This window comes from Schistocerca nitens, chromosome 2 (genome assembly GCF_023898315.1).
Source record: "Schistocerca nitens isolate TAMUIC-IGC-003100 chromosome 2, iqSchNite1.1, whole genome shotgun sequence".
NCBI lineage: Eukaryota > Metazoa > Arthropoda > Insecta > Orthoptera > Acrididae > Schistocerca > Schistocerca nitens.
This window is the reverse complement of record NC_064615.1, coordinates 580,830,830-580,851,218: the sequence shown is the minus strand read 5'-3', so window position 1 is coordinate 580,851,218 and position 20,389 is coordinate 580,830,830. Positions and strand designations below refer to the sequence as shown.

The following is a 20,389-nucleotide window of genomic DNA, read 5'->3' as shown; positions in this document are numbered from 1 at the left end:
GGGTGAATTTCTGTGCAACGAAAGAAAAGCAGAAATATTAAACTGGGCATGAAACTGTCTGGGCTAGCAAATCAGCTTCAGACCTTAACATGTAAACATGGCATCAAAAAATGGTTTTCGAAATTCGGTTTTCATCTTTCACAAGATGGTCGCATGTAAACATAGTGACTTAAGAAGAGTGAACACACAAATAAGAAAAGTTCATGGTTTAAATTAATATACATATAGTACAGCTACAAAAAAAGCTAACCTTTCAAATATAATATTGGTCTTTTTTGTGTGTGTTGCCCTTTTAAGACATACCAAATACAAACGTGCCAATAAAATTTTAAATGATGGAGTCAAATGCTCTGTCATTTAAGAAATTCATCACACATTCTCACACCTAACAGAATTCATCTTACATAAAAGGAAATTTACTTTGAAAGTAACGCTTCTCAAACCACCATTTGCAATATTTACCCACAACCTGTCAGAAAAATAGGTGACACCATGCTCATCAAAAGCAGTTGTCATGAAGTATTGCATAGCCTTCGAGCTGAAGCCTCCGACACATTTTGATGACGGCAAACATTTAAGTGCGCACGGTGTTTTGTTTCTGTAAATGGCGCATTTTCTTTGCGGTTTTTACATTGGTGTTTTTCTCTCGTTTATGTTTTATTGCTGCAGTATTAGTCTACAGTAGTGGACTTCAGTAAAATTCTTTGTTATAGTATCAGTTCTTACCAGCCAAAATTACAAAAATTTAAATAAAAACTAAGCCAGTGCCCAAATTCTAAAAGATTTCCAGGTTTTTCTCAGTTTTCTCCTGGATGAAAAAGTTCCCAGGTTTTTTCTGGATTTCCCAGTTGTCCCGAGGCATGTCCACCCTGGTGTTTTATTACCAATTCCCTGATTAGTTTCTAACAGATAGGGGCAATTTGTTGAAGAGTGTCAATATTTCTCAGTCCATTCAGTCCATCAAGACTTCTGCTCGATCTTTGGCTCACCGGATGAATGTTTCCTTGATTTGTGCTAGTATGGTTGTGGATTATTATTATTATTATTATTATTATTATTATTATTAAAAACACAGGAAATTGTTTCTAGATTGTAAAAATATTGAACTGGCAATATATTCAGTCATCTGAAAGAAGGAAAATTTTTTTGTGAACGATATTCATAGGCAGCAGAACTCAACATAAAACATTGTTTTCTAATTATATTAATGTTCTTACTGTAACTATTTCATTCACAGACAATTTACCACTTCTCAGAGTTTGAAATGATAAAGGCTACTTGATTACACAAATTTTACTTTGTGCTAAACATTGCTGTAGTGGCTTTATGATTCAGGTACTTATTGTAAGTAATATTGGAGTGTCCCTCAACACACTTTTGTTTAAAATGTTGAGAGTAGATTATAAAACTTTATTTGAAGCAAACTAATGCAATATAAATCACATTCTGCACATCTCTAAATAAATATAGGGGGACATAAGCAGTCATGATTTTTAAGGAAAATGTCCTGAACAATTTTTCGTTAATGCAGAACACTTGAACTCTATACGGTGTCTTGATGACACAGGTCATTAACAGTAATCGGTAATACTACCACTCACCTATCAGGTGGTATCACACTGACAATTACAGGTATACAATACGCGATAAATCTGGGAAGTGGTCAGCCGTGGCCTTGGCAAGAGTTAGCATAAATAATGCACAGCAGATTATCTATTTATTTTAATCATCATTCTCAGAGCTATTTACATCAAGATCACCAGTGGCATCACCACTCTCCAACGTATCATCATCATCGTTGTCATTGTTGTCGTCGTCATCACTGTCATCATCATCATCATCATCATCATCATCATCAGTGTCCATAGATTCATCACCATTATTTTCATTTTCCTTCAATTCAGTGTCAGTTTCACTTTCTACTTTTGATTCTGTTTTAAGAGTTTCTCCCACTATGTCCATTACAGAATTTTCATTCTTCAGTCCATACTTCTTCTTCATCCCACTTCCCCTTAGCTGTTGACTTTTAGCTAATTCAACAACCACCTCTTTTCCTTTAAACTTGTGTTTACTAGGATCTGCTACAACAGCAGCAGCTTGCTGTGCTGTAGTGAACTTGCATATAGCACGGCTGTAAAAATAGAATTAATTTGTTAACTTAAATGACATTTTCATGCACTCTCATTTTTCATTTTCTTAATAGTACTTAAAACACAGTGCACCTTGTTTATTCAGGCTTTTGTATAGGTTTATGTTTATGTTTATAGTATCTGAAACTTATTTATAATCAAAACAAATGTTGTCGAAAATTGCGACAGCTTGTGCAGCAACCCTTCTTGAGTGAAATGTCCACATGCTTCTAACGCAGAAACATTGCTTTCAACAGAGAAAAGAGCATTACAGAAACTAAGTATACTTGGCTAAACAGGCTGGGATCGCTGATGCAGTCAACAAAATAAATGTTTTACTGTGACACAATGACATGTGAAAACATATTTCTTTGGGCATACACTTCACTTCCATTACAATATCTAGTGAATGTGAAAGGAGAGGCAATATTTCAGATCCTATTTATACTAATTTCAAAATCAATAGCACAAAACAAATATCAGAGGCGAATGCTGGCCAAACCTCCACTGACTGCCTTGCTATCTTAAGTACACAAAACAGGCTTTTCCTGTTGTAGGTGATGATAAATCTGTTTCATCCAACAGTGACGGGAGATTCTCACAGTAGAACTGTAAAGAGCTTCATTAAAACCCCTACACTACCTAGCATTTCCACTGTGTTCTGGTGTGTTTCAATATACTGCAATTTTTTTAAATTTTTTTCCTGCATCAAGTTTTAACATATAAGCTCACAGAAGCACTCAGAATTTTCTTTTATCACAGTGATCTTAATAGCACTCAGTCAACATCGCCAAAAACATCATTGTGCGTAGAGTGAGCAAAAACTTATGCAGCAGCCAACATCCTAATTTAACACAGTTTGGAAAAGATTATCTGACAACTGATATTCAAATGACTTCAGTAAACCGGAAATTTGGAAGCAGCATGATAGAAAACCTCTGATAATCAACATTTTGGTAACAAAGAAAAATCTAGAAGTTGCCTTCATAGCAACACTGGCTACACTTACATAAACCTCCTCCCCCTTACCTGTTGGATTTCATGAACAGAAACACCCATCATAGTAAAACAACGTTATACACCAACTGGAGAAGAGACTGAAGAAGACACTGAAAGAATGGATTATTAGATAAAAGATATTATTCAGATAGTTAAGGGAGAAGAACATTTAATTACAACTGATGACTGGAATAAAATGGTAGAAAAAAGAAGATAAGGAAAGGTGTAACAAAATATGGATTGGGGGAAAGGAATGAAAGAGGAACTCACCTGGTAAATTTTGGATAGAGTATGATTTAATCATCGCTAAAACATGGTTTAACAATCATGAAAGAAAACAACCTGTGGACACTGGATGGTTTAATTTTGGTTGTATGAGGTTTTTTTAGTATGTGCCATTTTAAAATTAAAATAAAACAAGGACATTTTGCTAAGAACTGTTATTTTTATGTGAAAGATTGGAGTTTTAATCTACCTTTCTATTTAATTCCCAACAATATTAAGGCACTTATTGTATTACACAACCACATTTCAGTACCATCCTCGTCGAAATCTTCCACCTGAGCATAACTTTCGGTAACAAGGGTCTCTTGTCAGAGGTTATTCTGAAGAAAGGTAACCCTACATTTACAGCATTTATAGGGCTAGAGGAAACTTTCGACAAATTTAGCTGGACTACACTCTTTGAATTTTAGAAGGCAGCAAGGATAAAATACAGGGAGTGAAAGGTTTTTTATAACTTGTACAGAAACCACAATGCAACTGTACAAGTCAAGGGACATTACAGGGGAGCAGTAGTTGACATGGGAGTGAGACAGGGTTGCAGCATACCCCCAATGTTATCAAGCAATACAATGAGCAAGAAAGGAAATATAGGAGAAATTTAGAAAGGGAATTAAAATTCAGGGAGATGGAATAAAAACTCTGAGGTCCGTCAGTAATTCTGTAAGAGATAGCAAATGACTTGGAAGAGCAGTTGTATCAAATGGAAAGTGTCTTGAAAGGAGGATATACAATGAACATCAACAAAAGCAAAACATGGATGATGGAACATAGTCAAATTAACCCAGTATATGCAGAAGTAGTTAGAATAAGAAATGAGACACTGGTAGTAATGAATTAGTTTAGTTCTCTAGGCAGCAAAATAAATGAAGATGGCAAGAGTAGGGAGGACATAAAATTCAGACTGGCAATGGTAAGAGAAGTATTTTAGAAAGACAGGAATTTGCAAACATGTAATATAAATTTAAGCATTAGAAAGTCTTTTCAGAAGGTATTTATCAGGAGTGTGGCCTCATACAAAAGTCAACTGGGGATGATAAGTACTTAAGCTGAGATGGGAACAGAAGCTCTTGAAATGTGGTGCTATAAAAGAATGGTGATGATCAGATGGGTAGATCAAACAAATAATGAGGTGGTACTACATAAAATCACAAAGGAAAGAAATCTATGGCATGACTTCACTAAAACAAGGGTTTAGTTCATAGGATACATCTTGAGGTATCCAAGTATTACAGTCAATTTGGTCATGGGAGTGGGTAAAAATTTAGAGAGAGGCTTAGGCATGGATCAGTGAAAGGCTCAAATGGATGTAGTTATTCAGCAATGACGAGACATGCGCAGCATAGACTATCACTGAGAGTTACACCAAACGGATCTTTGGACTGAAAACTGCAACATTGTATCTTACCTGGATTTTGAAGCTTTGCTTCTGTACACCTTAGCCCAAATGCATCCTGGAAAAGTAGCTATAAGGTCCTTGTCTTCTGTTTTAAATGGCAACTTCTTTACCCATAGTCTGTTACACAAAAAACAAGAAGAGTAATAAGTCGTGTTAATATGACAATACTAAAACACAGTAATTTAAAAATGAGATTGTAGGTATTCCACTTTCTCTGACCACTGTATTTGAAGCAATATACAAGCATGAAACCATATTCTAAGGAAAATTATACAAGTCATCACCTTCGGTCATTGCCACCACCAGCTGCAGGTTTCCCACGTCTTCTCCTCACATGTTTGCCAGCTGTAATGTGTGAGCTTTCAACTTCTTCTGTTTGAGGCACAATGCTATTATCATCAATGGATAGTTTATTTTTTGCTTTGTGTTTATTTCCAATTTTGTTCTCTTTTAAGGTCTTACTTTTTTCTTGAATATGAGGTCCTTGTTCATTTTTTATATATTTAAGTTTTCTTGGCAGCTCCACTCTGAGATGTCCATTCTTATATTCTTTTTTGTTCAACTGTTTCAGAACTTCTGGAACAACAGATTGGCTCTCCAATACTATATGACAAAACCTATGGGAAAATATTTCTTACAATCAACTGACCGAAGAAATAAAAACAATCTTACAGAATCTTATCATTCTTTACAATTAATTGCTAACATCAGCAACTAATTAAACAGAAATAGTGCAAAAATATGGAATATGCATATGAATCTTATGCAGTTTACAGCTACATACTGCAAAATACAACACACAGATAAGCGAATTTCATATTCTGATTCAAGGAGGTGAAACGAATAATCAGAATAGATCTAGAACAATTAAGTAAAGTGTATGGTATTATTTCGGAATGACGTTTCGGTTTGTGGTCTTTGACCACCGAAAGACAACTTCCCCTACAATGAGCAGCATTTACTATAAAAAATATCAAACACATACTGAAATATACAGCTTCCTCCAGGTTGTAAGGTTCATCCAACAGTAATTTATTCTTCTTTCAGCTGCTTTAAAACACTCATTATCATATAATTAGTCTACCCTTGGTAATGAAGTCGAGCCCTAAACATCCACAGTTTTTCTACGATTTGAAAGAGCAGGTGGTCACATCAGAAACATTTCCCCCATCATCGCCGATGCAATATGACGGAGAGGAAACAATGGTAACATAAGAGGTACACCACTTTCGGTTGGCTTTTCAGAGAACTCTACCCAGTAATTGATCCATGACAATGGATTGACAGTATCACCAGTAAGTGGTCACTGTCACTATGATCATCATGCAGTGACCAGTGTGGCAATGCCACAGACTGGGAAAGAGATCATATCATCAATAGCCAAAAACTTGCCATGGGCAGCACAAAAGTAAGTAGGAGTACCCTCATTAAGACATAAATCATGGTCAGAAAAAGGACAATCAGAAGGCCCCTGCCAAAAGACATGTTACTTCCCCACAGATGGTGGTGCACATTGAAGCCCCTAAATACTCGAAAAAGGGAGAACGGGTGAGGGAAGAATGTTGTCAGATTAAGGTTTATCATCATAACATAAATAAGTGCCCTGCCTTAGGGTAGCAAGATGTTATAAGTGCTGGGGTCCTTCCCACTTGCACTGCTACTGCTTTTAATGTGGTACAGTGGGAAATCCACTCACACGACATCTGTGCAAACTAGAGCACAGATGCCTATAGATGCTCTTTTGGAACCAGTAGGTTTCCAACGGAATGCACAGTATAGCTGATGACTTGGAAAATGGTCATCAGTGAAATACATTTCTTGGAGAGCAACACTGATCACAGAACAAGACAGCATTAGTTGTTCTTGTTCCAGCGGGTGACAGTAATTAGGGTGTTCTGGTTAGGCACAATGGGGCCAAGAGGTCATGTCACATCCCACTGTCACTGTCATCAGTGGGGCTGGAACAAGAACAAAAACAAAAACAACAACAACAACAACACACACAGGTTCAGATCCCAATGCCACAAGGAGATCTGGCAGCTCCAGGATCACTGGGGTAGCCTCCTTTCAAGATTTCTTCTTTTTTACTTCCACAACTTTTGACAGCCAGGACTCATGCAAGAGCAGCAAGTGCCTATTCAGTACAGGAACTAAAGAGCAGGCGAGGCCAATGGCCCACAGTCCAGGGGTCTTTCAGCCATTGGCTTGTGCCTCCTTGCTGATCTGTATATGTCTGCAGAGAGAGTTTGTGAAAGAGCGCTCTGTCACTGGTAGACACCGAAGGAGATGATGATTTTTCGGCTGGGTATGGGGAGTTGAGGTCCCCAAAGATAGTGCTGTAGGAACTGTAACAGAGTGTGCCTATTTCTGTTCATGGTCTTATTTACTTGTGTGACTGTCAGTGTTTGGTGTAGTAGTAGTAGTAGTAGTAGTAGTAGATTGCCTAGAATGGGAAGAAAGCCAATGTGCACTCTGTATGCATACCAGGTGGAGTCATTCCAGATGTGGAACAGGTGCTTCCAGATGCCATGACGAGCACAGGTTGCAGCCATCTTCTTCGGTATGGGTATTCTCGGAGATATTCTGAGCACTTGTTGAGGCAGTTCCAATTCTTCTTCTATTTCCACTGAGCCTGTTTCTTCTGAAATGCTGTTATCTGATCTGTTGTCCCCCGAGTCATCTTGAATTGTACTGTTCTCCTCCTCATTTGTAAATGGAATAGATATCTGATTTGGTTCCAGCAAATGATCACACGTTCCTGGCTTGTTATGATTCTCTTGAATTATTTCTTCTTTTAATATCACACCTATGGATTTAATGATTCTTTGTTGAACCAGATGCAACAACTGGTATGCCTTCACAGTATCTGACGAGTATGCACTGAACACATTTCTTGTCCCATTTGCACCTAAAGGTTTTTGGTATGTGGACAAATGCCTTACTGCCGAATAATCTTAGATGTCGGAGGTCAGGTTTCTTTCCTGAGAAAGATTCTCTGGCGTTATGTTGTTCAAAGCTTTTGTCGGTGATCTGTTAATGCGATAAAAACTGCGGTAAAGACTACTACTCCCCAAAAATTCGTAGGTAATTTCACTTCAAATAACATACATTGTGCCTTTTCCATGACCGTTCTATTGTACCTTTCTGCAACACCATTTTGTTCTGGAGTGTAGGGAACAGTGGTTTCTGTAAATTTGTACTCAGCTGACGAACATAATGTACATCCGTCCCCTTAGTATTTATTTTCTGTCGGCCTGCCACAGCTTTAATATGCACCCAACCTGTCCGTTTAATGGGTAAATTTTCGTTGTTGGCCACGACCACTTGTGAACTGGGAACTGGTGCTACAAAATTTGAATCACATGGATGGTTTGACATGTGAGCTGACACACCAGAATCTACAAACCAGTCTTTGTGTATAGCTTTAGTTGACAGTGGCATCATGAAAAAGTCCTCTAACTGGTTTCTTTAATTACTGATTTTTTGCTTGCCTTGTTTTTACTGACATTTTTTCGCTATGTGTCCATATTTGTTGCAGTTGTAACATTCGGACTTCTGGGATTGTGGTGTGAGCTGATTCGCTTGTCTTTTTTATTCGCCTGGAGAGCCACATCATTAACATATGAGTTGCCACACATTTCATCCTTTACTTCCTGTAGTAATTTGTTTTCAATGGAATCACCTGTTATCGGCATGTTGGAGTTCTCTAAACCCATCATCATTGGTTTGTACTCATTAGGCAGCCCAGCTAACATACATTCTACCCAATCATCTTTCACTTCAAAGTTAACATCATTCAATTTATTTGACATTGAAATTATTCTTAACACATATTCTTCCACAGATGAACAGTTCTCTAAACGTGTTGTTAAAAGCTTTCTAAACAAGCCTATTCTTCGATAAAGTCCTGAATCCTCGTAAGTTTGTTTTAATTTATCTCACACTTCTTTTGCAGATGACGTGCTCTGCAGATGCACATAAATAGCAGGATCAACTGATAAGATTATTTTGGCCCTTCAGGTGCATATCTTAACTTCATCTTTGATCTCGCCCATTATACACTGCCACAATTGTTCGTGCTGTAAATAAGTTTTCATTGCAAATTGCCATGTATTGTAATTTCCTCTTCCTTTCATTTTTTCAATTAACGACAACGAATTAGCACTGACTGAAGTCATCATATCAGCGTTCTGTATCTGTGTCTTAATGTGATGAAAAAAACTTGGTTTTTATTCACTTCAAATAAACTGCTGGGTGACTGTGCCTGGGCCCATAATCTGTTGTTATTGAACTTGAAAGAAACACAAAGTTATGGTTTGAAAGTGAACACACAAATGCTTTTATTAACACGCACGGAACGCAAGGGTTGGCAAAACACAACCATGTTAATAGGGACATCTATAAAAGTGTCCGTAGCAACTGCAGCAAACATAAATATGTAGCAGAGGCATCAATTCTAAATTCCAACATGTGCCATACCAGGTCAGTGTGCAGAAAGTCCTCTTAGGATTTTACGCCTCACTGGAACTTGTTTCATAACAACTGCTATTGTATCTGTTATTAAAAGACTTTGATAACAATAAATGATCTTCCTTTAACATAAGCAATCACTGTGCACGGAGCATGACAATACAATGAAGTCAGTGAAGTTTAACTAGTAAAGAAAACAATGCCTGAACATTCAAAGCTCTACTTATTACGAAAATACTTTTCTTTCTGTCAGAATACAGTATTTTACGGACTGTAAGATGCTATGGACTATATGATGTACCTTAATTTTTAAGGAATTCTTTTTAAAAAATGCCTCTTTTATTATTAGACTGCAAAGCCAGACTAAAAAAATTCTTAGTTTATAAAACTGAACTGATCTTTAAAATTCCTGAAAATCGGCATCACAACCCTCCTCTTCTTTCTCCTCCTCCTCCTCTTCATCAACACTGTTGTCCTCTTCATACATAAGATGGTCTTCACTGCCATCGAGACTTATTTATGCCGCATTTCTTGAAAGATTTAAAAATAATGTCTTCTCTCACTCTAGATCACAAACGTTTTATCCACCAACACACTTGTTCGATTTTAGGTCATTTTAAAGCTCCTGTCGGTGTGAATTCACATGGGGTTTCATCCATCATCCATCATTTCCATTCCTATCTCGTATACAATTTATGTGGTTTATTTATTGAGACATCAAGAGGTTGCAGTTATGAAGTCCTTCCAGAAGAACAGCAAGCTTTTATTTTCCTGTCGCAATTTCCCTTTCACAGAATATTTCAAATGACTACTAAAACTGACACAACATAAGAAGAGAACTCTTATTCAATAAAGCACCTTTCCTTCTCTCTCACACTATGTTAATCTATAATTTCATACCACCCTGATCCATCCAATCCTTGTCATGTACGTGAACAACACCACTTGACAGCATTTCAGAAGGTTTTCGCATTGTTTTGCGTTTGAAAATGATCACTGGATTAAGTTTAGTACCATCAGCACAACATGAAAGGACAACAGTTTAGGGAATTTTATCATGTTCAGTTGTTTTTACTATTACAGTTTCAGCACCTTTCATAGCAACAATTCTGTTACTCGGCACATCAAATGACAAATGAGTTTCATTGATATTCGCTATTTGGCTTAGTTCCAACTTGGTTTTCTTTTGGTGGTGAATAATAAAGTGATGGAAAGTTAACATTTTCTCGTCACACTTATGGCGCATTTTCTGAGATATTTTTGTTCTGGTTCACACGCTACGGCCATGACGTTTCATAAACCAACCAACCAAATCCCCCCCTTACAGTCTCTTAAGTTGCACTGTAGCACTAGCTTACGAGTGTGTATTTCAATCATTTTTATATTAATTCCAATACCATTTTGACGGTGTCCTTGAATCCATTTCAAATCATCATCTTCTAGTTTTGGACTTTTGCATTCAGTCATCTATTTGCACATTTAGTCTCCCTCAATTTATTCAGCTATTCTTTGATAGCCCACCAACCGCTAATGGTTTTGCAACTGGTGGAGGGCCAAAATATTGCTCAGCTGCTCTGTTTCCATGTTCCTCTGCATATGCTACTACTTTCAAATTATAGCCCACATCATATAAACACTTTTTATTTTTTGCATTATGAAACTAGCTATTAACAAAAATATTGTACTGTTACTGAAAGCATAAATTACTTTTAATTCAAGTTTACTGGCACCATGGACTGCAATGACGCATCATAGGCTAGACAGTGTTTTGGATTTGTGATGGTAGGGTGGGAAGGACACAGTGTTAGCAAGCTTATGAATCTCCCCCCAACTCATGTTCGTCATATTGGTCCACTGCTGTTGCCAAGTTGAATCCAATGTTGCCATATAGAGGAAGGTTTCCCGCAACATTGAACATATGACCATTTTAAGACTGGTGAGAATTTTAAATCATACCATATTAATTCAAGGTATATGACACACCTAAATATTGGAGGCAATTTTTCGAAGGAAAAAGTGTGTTTCGTAGTCCATAAAATATGGTAGTAAAATCACATTTACATGATGAATTATGAAATAGATGTTACGCTGCCAATCAAAGAAATGAAAATGATCCTGGCAGTAATGAAGACTCCTAAACTGTCGAGTGCTCTACAGACTTTGGCCATGAGACAGAAACTATAACAATCCAAGTTGCCTTGCCTTGAATAGTATCACAAAGCCTTAACTTGCTTGAACAAATCATTTAGCAGACCAAAAACAACTTATTTCACAGTGTTAATGAAATCTGCCACAGGCAGACGTGACAATGTATGTGTACAGTTCAAACATTCTACAGAATAGACAAAGTTGTATCATCAAAAACCATCCAAGGAAAATAAAGGACTACTCAAAGATATTGCATTCCCTTTAACAGACAGTGAGACAAATATATTTCACACATTGTCACATTAGCGCTTCTATCAATATTATGAGAAGGAAAGTTACCACTCATCAAATAGTGGAGATGCTGAGTGTGGTTTCAGTTGCCTGAGACTGCAGTCGTGTTTGAGTACAGTTCTGCACTGTCGCCTGATAAACAAAGTAAGAGCCTATGGAATATCAGACCAGCTGTGTGGCTGGATTGAAGAGTTTTTAGCAAACAGAACACAGCATGTTGTTATCAATGGAGAGACGTCTACAGACGTTAAAGTAACCTCTGGCGTGCCACAGGGGAGTGTTATGGGACCATTGCTTTTCACAATATATATAAATAATCTAGTAGATAGTGTCGGAAGTTCCATGCAGCTTTTCGCGGATGATGCTGTAGTATACAGAGAAGTTGCAGCATTAGAAAATTGTAGCGAAATGCAGGAGGATCTGCAGCGGATGGGCACTTGGTGCAGGGAGTGGCAACTGACCCTTAACATCGACAAATGTAATGTATTGCGAATACATAGAAAGAAGGATCCTTTATTGTATGATTATATGATAGCGGAACAAACACTGGTAGCAGTTACTTCTGTAAAATATCTGGGAGTATGCATGCAGAACGATTTGACGTGGAATGATCATATAAAATTAATTGTTGGTAAGGCGGGTACCAGGTTGAGATTCATTGGGAGAGTCCTTAGAAAATGTAGTCCATCAACAAAGGAGGTGGCTTACAAAACACTCGTTCGACCTATACTTAAGTATTCCTCAACCGTGTGGGATCCGTACCAGATCGGGTTGACGGAGGAGATAGAGAAGATCCAAAGAAGAGTGGCGCGTTTCGTCACAGGGTTATTTGGTAACCGTGATAGCGTTACGGAGATGTTTAGCAAACTCAAGTGGCACTCTCTGCAAGACAGGCGCTCTACATCGCGGTGTAGCTTGCTCGCCAGGTTTCGAGAGGGTGCGTTTCTGGATGAGGTATCGAATATATTGCTTCCCCCTACTTATACCTCCCGAGGAGATCACGAATGTAAAATTAGAGAGATTAGAGCGCGCACGGAGGCTTTCAGACAGTCGTTCTTCCCGCGAACCATACGCGACTGGAACAGAAAAGGGAGGTAATGACAGTGTGGTGTCACCGCCAAACACCACACTTGCTAGGTGGTAGCTTAAATCGGCCGCGGTCCATTAGTACATGTCGGACCCGCGTGGCGCCACTGTCAGGATCGCAGACCGAGCGCCACCACAAGGCAGGTCTCGAGAGACGGACTAGCACTCGCCCCAGTTGTACGGACGACATTGCTAGCGACTACACGTACGAAGCCTCTCTCTCATTTGCCGAGAGACAGTTAGAATAGCCTTCAGCTAAGTCCATGGCTACGACCTAGCAAGGTGCCATTTGTACCATTGCATGTATCTCAAGATAGTCTCACTTGTATCATCAAGAATGCTGTATACCAAAGGACGATATAAAAGTTAAGTGTTCTAGTAGCTATGTTCTTTTCTTTATCACACTCATTACGAATCCTGTTCCAGACTTCGCGCCAGTCGGCGTGTGTGTACGTGTGCCCTTTCGGCTACCCGTCACTGTGGACTGGCTGCCTTGTCAGTCCACTACATTGGCGACGAGTCTCACAAGGGACTTTAGCGTTCGTATTGCACTAATTTGCTTGTGTCATGGCTTCGCCACATTCTCCAGATGTACTGTCCGAATTTTATCGCTTGCAGAATCAGCAGACGCAGGCATTATTGGAGGCCCTGGGACAGCTCGTCCAGGGTCAATGTGCGCTGCAAAACGATGCGGCCGCCGCCGCTTCATCGCTACCACAGCCACAACACGCAGTTGCACCGTCCTTCCGTAGTTTTGATTCAACCCAAGAAACATGGCCGGAATGGTCACGCCAATTTGGATTTCATCTCGCCGCCTACAGAATTCAAGGTAATGAGCGGCAGCCGTTTTTGCTTTCGTGTGTAGGTGTGTCCACCTACCGTGTGATAGTGAAATTGTTTCCCCAACGCGACGTAGCAACTCTGTCATACGAAGAAATTTTGTCTGCTTTAGATGTCTATTTCAAGGAAACAGTCAATGTTGTTGCAAAAAGGTATACGTTCTTTCGTACAAAACGTACGGCCGGTCAGACTAGTAGGGAGTGGGTTGCAACTTTGCAAGGACTTACTAGGGATTGTGCATTTGAATGTGACTGTGGCCTCCCTTATTCAGATACTATGGTGCGTGATGCAATAGCACAGAACGTTTCTGATGTTCGCATACGGGAACAGATTTTGAAACTTGTCAATCCCTCCCTTCAACAAGCGATAGACATATTGGATAGGCAAGACACACTTGACTTTGCTCAGGAATCATTTGAACCTTCGCCAGCAGTGTGTCGCATTAACCGGCCTGCCGGGCGCGCTGCGCGGACCTGTAAACAGCCTTCGCGCACGTCCGCACCGCCACGTGTCCCGCGCAAGCAAGCAAATGCAGTGAAAATCATGCCCGCGGTGTGCAACTAGCCATTCGCGTGAGAATTGCCCGTCATGCCAAGCTATTTGCTTTTTCTGTAATAAGAAAGGGCATGTTCAAAGTGTTTGCCAGAAAAAGCTCAGATCAGACAATCACAACCATTCCAGGCCTTTTGCTTCGCGCCGGAATCGAACCAAGGACGATCAGGCTCGTGGACCTTCGCCCATGGACATTCATGTAGTTAATTCCACCCCGTCCAGTGTTCCTCTCGCTAACAGTGACTGTGTTCGTCCCACAAAAAGTGTGCGTCGACGTCGACGGAAGTCCCGTCACGTCGCGCGTGATTCTGTTCCAGTGTCTGTTCATGTTGCACAAAACAGTCGCTCTTGTATTCAGCAGGACAATAAACTTTTTGTAGATTTGGACTTTGCCGGACAAGTGATACCGTTCCAGCTCTATACCGGAGCTGCGGTTTCATTGCTCAATCACGCCACGTACAAACAACTGGGCGCAACTCCATTGCGTGCCGCAAATGTTCGGCTCACTAGTTATTCCGGACAGCTTCTCCCTGTGTTGGGACAGTGCAGCCTTCTTGCAACATACAAGGGACAAACAAAACTTGTGTCTTTTTACGTTCTTCGTTCTTCTTCGTCAGTGAACTTCTCTGGTTTAGATTTATTTCAATTGTTTAACTTGTCTATCGTCAATCAGGTCCTATCAGTGAATCAGACTGTGCCTTCAGCCAGTGTTTCTAGTCTATGTGAAGAATTTGCAGACATTTTTGCACCGGGCCTTGGTTGCACTAAGAACTATGAAGCACATTTGGAACTGAAAGTGAACGCGCAACCGAAATTTTTCAGAGCGCGCAATGTTCCCCACGCATTGCGTGATGAGGTCGCCAGAACATTAAACGATTTAGAATCGCAAGGTGTAATTGAACGTGTGCAGGCTTCTCTCTGGGCATCACCCTTAGTTATTTTGCAAAAACCTTCCGGAAAATTGAGACTTTGCGTGGACTTCAAGGCAACTGTGAATCCACAACTTGTGACTGCTACTTTTCCTTTGCCCCGCCCGGAAGATCTTTTTGACAAACTGTGCCCAGGAACGTATTTTTCAAAGTTGGACCTAGCAGATGCGTACTTGCAGATACCAGTGGACGAAGAATCCCAGCGCGTCTTGGTGGTTAACACGCATCTTGGGCTGTATCGCTTCGAAAGACTGCTGTTCGGGTGCGCATCCGCCCCTGCTTTGTTTCAGCAATATTTACAAACTGTTTGTGCGTCGGTCCCTACTGCTGCGAACTATCTGGGCGATATTGTGATCTCCGGAAAGACAGAAGCCGAACATTTAGCAAACCTCCGAACGTTATTTCAGGTCTTGCGACAAAATGGTCTTCGCTTGAGGAAGGACAAATGAGTGTTTTTTGCTCGTGACTTACCATATTTGGGACATGTAATCAATGCCCAAGGCATACATCCGAGTCCAGAGCACCTCCGTGCCATACAGGACTTGCCTTCGCCACAGAATGTGAAGCAGCTACAGAGTGTGTTGGGAAAAATTACCTATTATCACCGCTTTCTGCGCAATGCCTCTTCCATTTCAGCTCCGCTTCATCGCTTACGCCGTAAAGGTGTTCCGTTTGTCTGGACGACGGAATGCGAACGCGCCTTTCGCCAGTTGAAATCGGCGTTGCTTTCCAATACTTGCCTTACGCCATTCGATCCCCAGAAACCACTTTTGTTGATGGTAGATGCATCGGATTTCGGGATCGGTGCTGTGCTTGCGCACAAAGATGGTTCACATGATCGCCCTATTGCCTTTGCGTCCAAATTGCTCTCGTCAGCGCAACGGAATTATTCACAAATAGAGAAAGAAGCTTTGGCTCTCGTGTTTGGTGTTACGAAGTTTCACGATTTCTTGTATGGTCGTCACTTTACCATCATCACAGACCACAAACCTTTGACATCGCTTTTTCATCCGCACAAGCCTGTACCTCCACGTACAGCGCAGAAATTCATTCGCTGGTCGATTTTCCTCTCGCAGTACCGCTACGATATCTTGTATCGGTCCACTGCTAAGCACGGAAACGCTGATGCGTTGTCCCGTTTGCCTGTTGCTGAGGATAAAGCATTCGATTCTTCCGAACTTGCTTGCATGTTCATTGATGCGGAAACCGATGACGTGGTCGAATCGTTTCCGATTGATTTTCGTCGTGTAGCTACAGCCACAGCTGCTGACCCTGTCCTTGCTACTGTTTTGCGTTTTGTTGCTACGCAATGGCCCTTGTCAAAGTCGCGGATAGAGGATCCGTTGGTTCGCCGATTTTTTGCTCACAAGGAGAGACTTTTTGTATGACGTGGTGTTTTGTTGTTGCGTTCTGATAATGATCGTCCCGAGTCGTGGTCCCACGTTCATTACAGTCCTCTGTCTTACGGCTTCTTCACCAAGGACATTGGGGTATAGTGCGCACGAAACAACTTGCTCGTCAGCACTGTACTTGGTTCGAAATCGATGCTGCAATTACGAATATGTGCTCTTCTTGCATGGCGTGTGCCGAACAACAATCCGCACCACCGCGGAAATTCTTTGCGTGGCCAAAAGCCACTTCCCCTTGGCAACGCTTACATATCGATTTTGCTGGTCCCTTCTGGAATGCTCGATGGTTGGTTGTTGTCGATTCCTTCAGTAATTTTCCATTTGTTGTCCGGATGTCTTCCACGACGTCTTCTGCCACAATCCAAGCGTTGTCTGCTATTTTTTGCATTGAAGGTCTTCCACAGACTATTGTTTCCGACAATGGCCCACAATTCATGTCTGCCGAATTTCAGTCATTCTGCAAGGCCAATGGTATTCAACATCTGACATCCGCGCCGTTTTCGCCACAGTCAAACGGTGCCAATGAACGATTGGTCCGGACTTTCAAGTCACAGATGTGGAAGTTGAAAGAGTCGCATTCTCGGGAGGACGCGTTATTGCTCTTTTTGTCTTCGTATCGCTCTCAGCCCCGCAATGGTCGCTCGCCGGCTGAGTTGCTCCATGGTCATCCTCATCGAACCTTGATGTCTTTGCTGCATCCGCCGCATCAGGTTCCTGTACAGCGGCAGACTCCTGCTTTTGCTCCTGGCGACGTTGTATTCTATCGCAGCTATCGCGGTTCACGGTGTTGGCTCGCAGGGCGCATTCTTCGCTGCCTCGGCCGCGCGATGTATTTGGTTTTGGGGGCCTCTGGTGAGGTGCGTCGGCATCTCAATCAGCTGCGCCTCTGTCGTCGCCTGGGTTCTGCCACTCCCCGTCTGCTTTCAGCGACGGTGCCGTCTGGTCCGCGCCCTGGGGACCCATCTACTGGCTCGCCTCATCCCCAGGTGTTACCGATGCTGCCTTCCATTTTGCTCCATGGCGACGCGCCGCCGCCTGTTCTCCCGCCGGCGCCGCCCGCAGTGGACGCTTCGCTGCAGCCGCCAAGCGCCTCCCTGGGTCACGCGCCGCCGCTCGCTTCCCGTGACCAGCTGTCCTCCGCCATGGAACTCTTGCCCGCTCCGGACCACATGGCGTCATCGCGCGTCGGATCCCCCGACGCAATGGAGGTCGACCCTTCGGCCCCTCCTGTCTCATTATGGGCGCATACACCGCATGTTGACGTGCACCCTGGACTAGGTTTTCAGGCGTTTCCTAGCTCCCCTCGGACCGAATGGCAGGGTGCGGGTGGCACGGCCTCGCCTATTGTTAGGCTCCCCACCCCATCGCATACGTCATCATGGGGTCCTCCCCACGGCGGGCGGAAGCCTTATCACACGACCGTTCGCCGATTTGCGGGGGAGGAATGTGGTGTCACCGCCAGACACCACACTTGCTAGGTGGTAGCTTAAATCGGCCGCGGTCCATTAGTACATGTCGGACCCGCGTGTCGCCACTGTCAGGATCGCAGACCGAGCGCCACCACAAGGCAGGACTCGAGAGACGGACTAGCACTCGCCCCAGTTGTACGGACGACATTGCTAGCGACTACACGTACGAAGCCTTTCTCTCATTTGCCGAGAGACAGTTAGAATAGCCTTCAGCTAAGTCCATGGCTACGACCTAGCAAGGCGCCATTTGTACCATTGCATGTATCTCAAGATAGTCTCACTTGTATCATCAAGAATGCTGTATACCAAAGGACGATATAAAAGTTAAGTGTTCTAGTAGCTACGTTCTTTTCTTTATCACATTCATTACTAATCCTGTTCCAGACTTCGCGCCAGTCGGCGTGTGTGTACGTGTGCCCTTTCGGCTACCCGTCACTGTGGACTGGCTGCCTTGTCAGTCCACTACAGACAGTGGCACGTACAGTGCTCTCCGCCACACACCGTTGGGTGGCTTGCGGAATATAGATGTAGATGTAGAGTTGAGTTGGAGAGAGAGAGAGAGAGAGAGAGAGAGAGAGAGAGAGAGAGAGTGAGTGTGTGTGTGTGTGTGTGTGTGTGTGTGTGTGTGTGTGTGTGCGCGCGTGCGTGCGTGGGTGTGTGTGCGCGCTGTTGTCTATTGTTGACAAAGGCCTTAACAGCCAAAAGCTATAATTGGAGTCTTTTTGTTGTGCCCATCTGCGACCCAGCATCTCCACTAAATGGTGAGTGGCAACTTTCCTTCTCATAATATTGTTACATTCCATCCTGGATCTTCCATTGTTTGATTATTGCTTCTATCAATTTCAACTCAACTGGCATAAATGGGCCACTTTCCATGAGTCAACAGCTAATATGCTGTATGTGAAGAAGGCAGATCAGCACATGTTGGCAAAAATTCTATGACCAAGACCAACATAGTCCATTATTAAGTTGCTGAAATATCAAGATTGTTATAAGGTTTCACTTGGTGACACATTGGAAAGATAATTAATTCTACTTCTATCCATTTAACTTTAAATTTAATTAATGTGTAAATGTGTACAATAATGTATACTGAAGTACATACTATATAACTTGAAACAGATGGTTTTTATATTTCCACAAAAAAATAAGTTATTACCTTGCACTCTTTTGCCTGGGATAAGACACACGGACAATGTGTGGACTCAGTGCCTTCACTTTTTCCTCTGATGGAACCCTTTGGGGGAATTTGACATACAGCTTCTTGTATGCAAGTTCTGTGGATGTGTCTGCCATTTTTACAAAACACTCGCCCAAATTTCTTTGTTTAGAATTTACTGATGTAAAATTCTATTTTGAGTCTGAAATCAAAATTTCTTCAATGCTGTATCAAGACACATTATCAAAGAAAATCTTGTGAAAATACAAGTAAACAGAAAAACGTTTCATTCACAGAGACATCATCAGACATAACGCCACACTAGTATGAACATCACTACATCATGTCTTCAAAATCATTTAATAACTTGTAAAAATATTAATGACTCTAGGTACAATTTGGATCTTTTAGTATAGTAGTGAGCTTTTGGGGATGTGAGTGATGGGGTAATGCACAGTACCAGTTATATAACATTTTCATTTCAATGCATTTATGCTGACATCTATTTTTCAGTGACAGTGCTCATTATGGCTGATGTAAAGAAAGCAACAAATTTCATGTTTAAAAAAGATTGGGATAGTTGTTTCACATACATAAATGTTTCAAATGAGAGTCACAGGCAGCAACAGGAAACTCCTGTCGCACTTACTACAGCATTTTCTTCTGTCAGGAGAGAGAACAGCTGGAGCATAGAGCACACTGATGCAACTCTCTCTCTCTCTCTCTCTCTCTCTCTCTCTCCCACCCTCCTCTCCTTGTACTGGTCATGAAAAATTCTTTTTAATTTTAATGAGTGCAGCAGCAACCTATCAAGGCTACATACACCATCATCATCATCATCAGTATACACTCTAATAATTGTGAAAATTGTAATACCGAAGAAACATATGTGACCAAAATGAATTTTATAACAAAAATTAAGTACACAGTTTCCAATTGTGAGAATTCAGTTTAGTGTGAAGTCAGACACATGGCTTCAAACAGAGACTGAATATGTTCCTGAGGAATCTCTCATTCATTCCTCCACACATAACCCATGAGTGACATATTGTCTGAACATGTAGGCCTGAAATGCAGTAGTCCTTGTTACACACCGAAGGTCTGCACATTCCTAGTAGTGTGACTGTGCATTGCTCTGTTGGAAGCTGGATTTTGGAGTTGCCTACAGGGGAGCAGTTACTTCAACTCTAAAACCTCCACCACGTTGTGACTGTTGTTCAGTGTACA

At 41.5% G+C, this 20,389-nt stretch overlaps 1 protein-coding gene across 2 annotated transcripts in view; it reads right to left on the bottom strand.

Moving 5' to 3' along the window:
* Window positions 1-1,700: 1,700 nt before the first annotated feature.
* Window positions 1,701-20,389, bottom strand: part of LOC126236640 (RNA-binding protein 28-like) — a 35,179-nt gene continuing 16,490 nt past the window's right edge. For both annotated transcript variants that reach the window (XM_049946094.1, XM_049946093.1), the window contains exons 2-5: window positions 19,163-19,364; window positions 5,094-5,426; window positions 4,819-4,926; window positions 1,701-2,131 (exon numbers count right to left, since the gene is read on the bottom strand). In XM_049946094.1, coding sequence (XP_049802051.1) covers window positions 1,723-2,131; window positions 4,819-4,926; window positions 5,094-5,426; window positions 19,163-19,299 — 987 coding nt within the window. In that variant the 5' untranslated portion in view covers window positions 19,300-19,364 and the 3' untranslated portion in view covers window positions 1,701-1,722. The remainder of the gene's footprint in view (window positions 2,132-4,818; window positions 4,927-5,093; window positions 5,427-19,162; window positions 19,365-20,389) is intronic.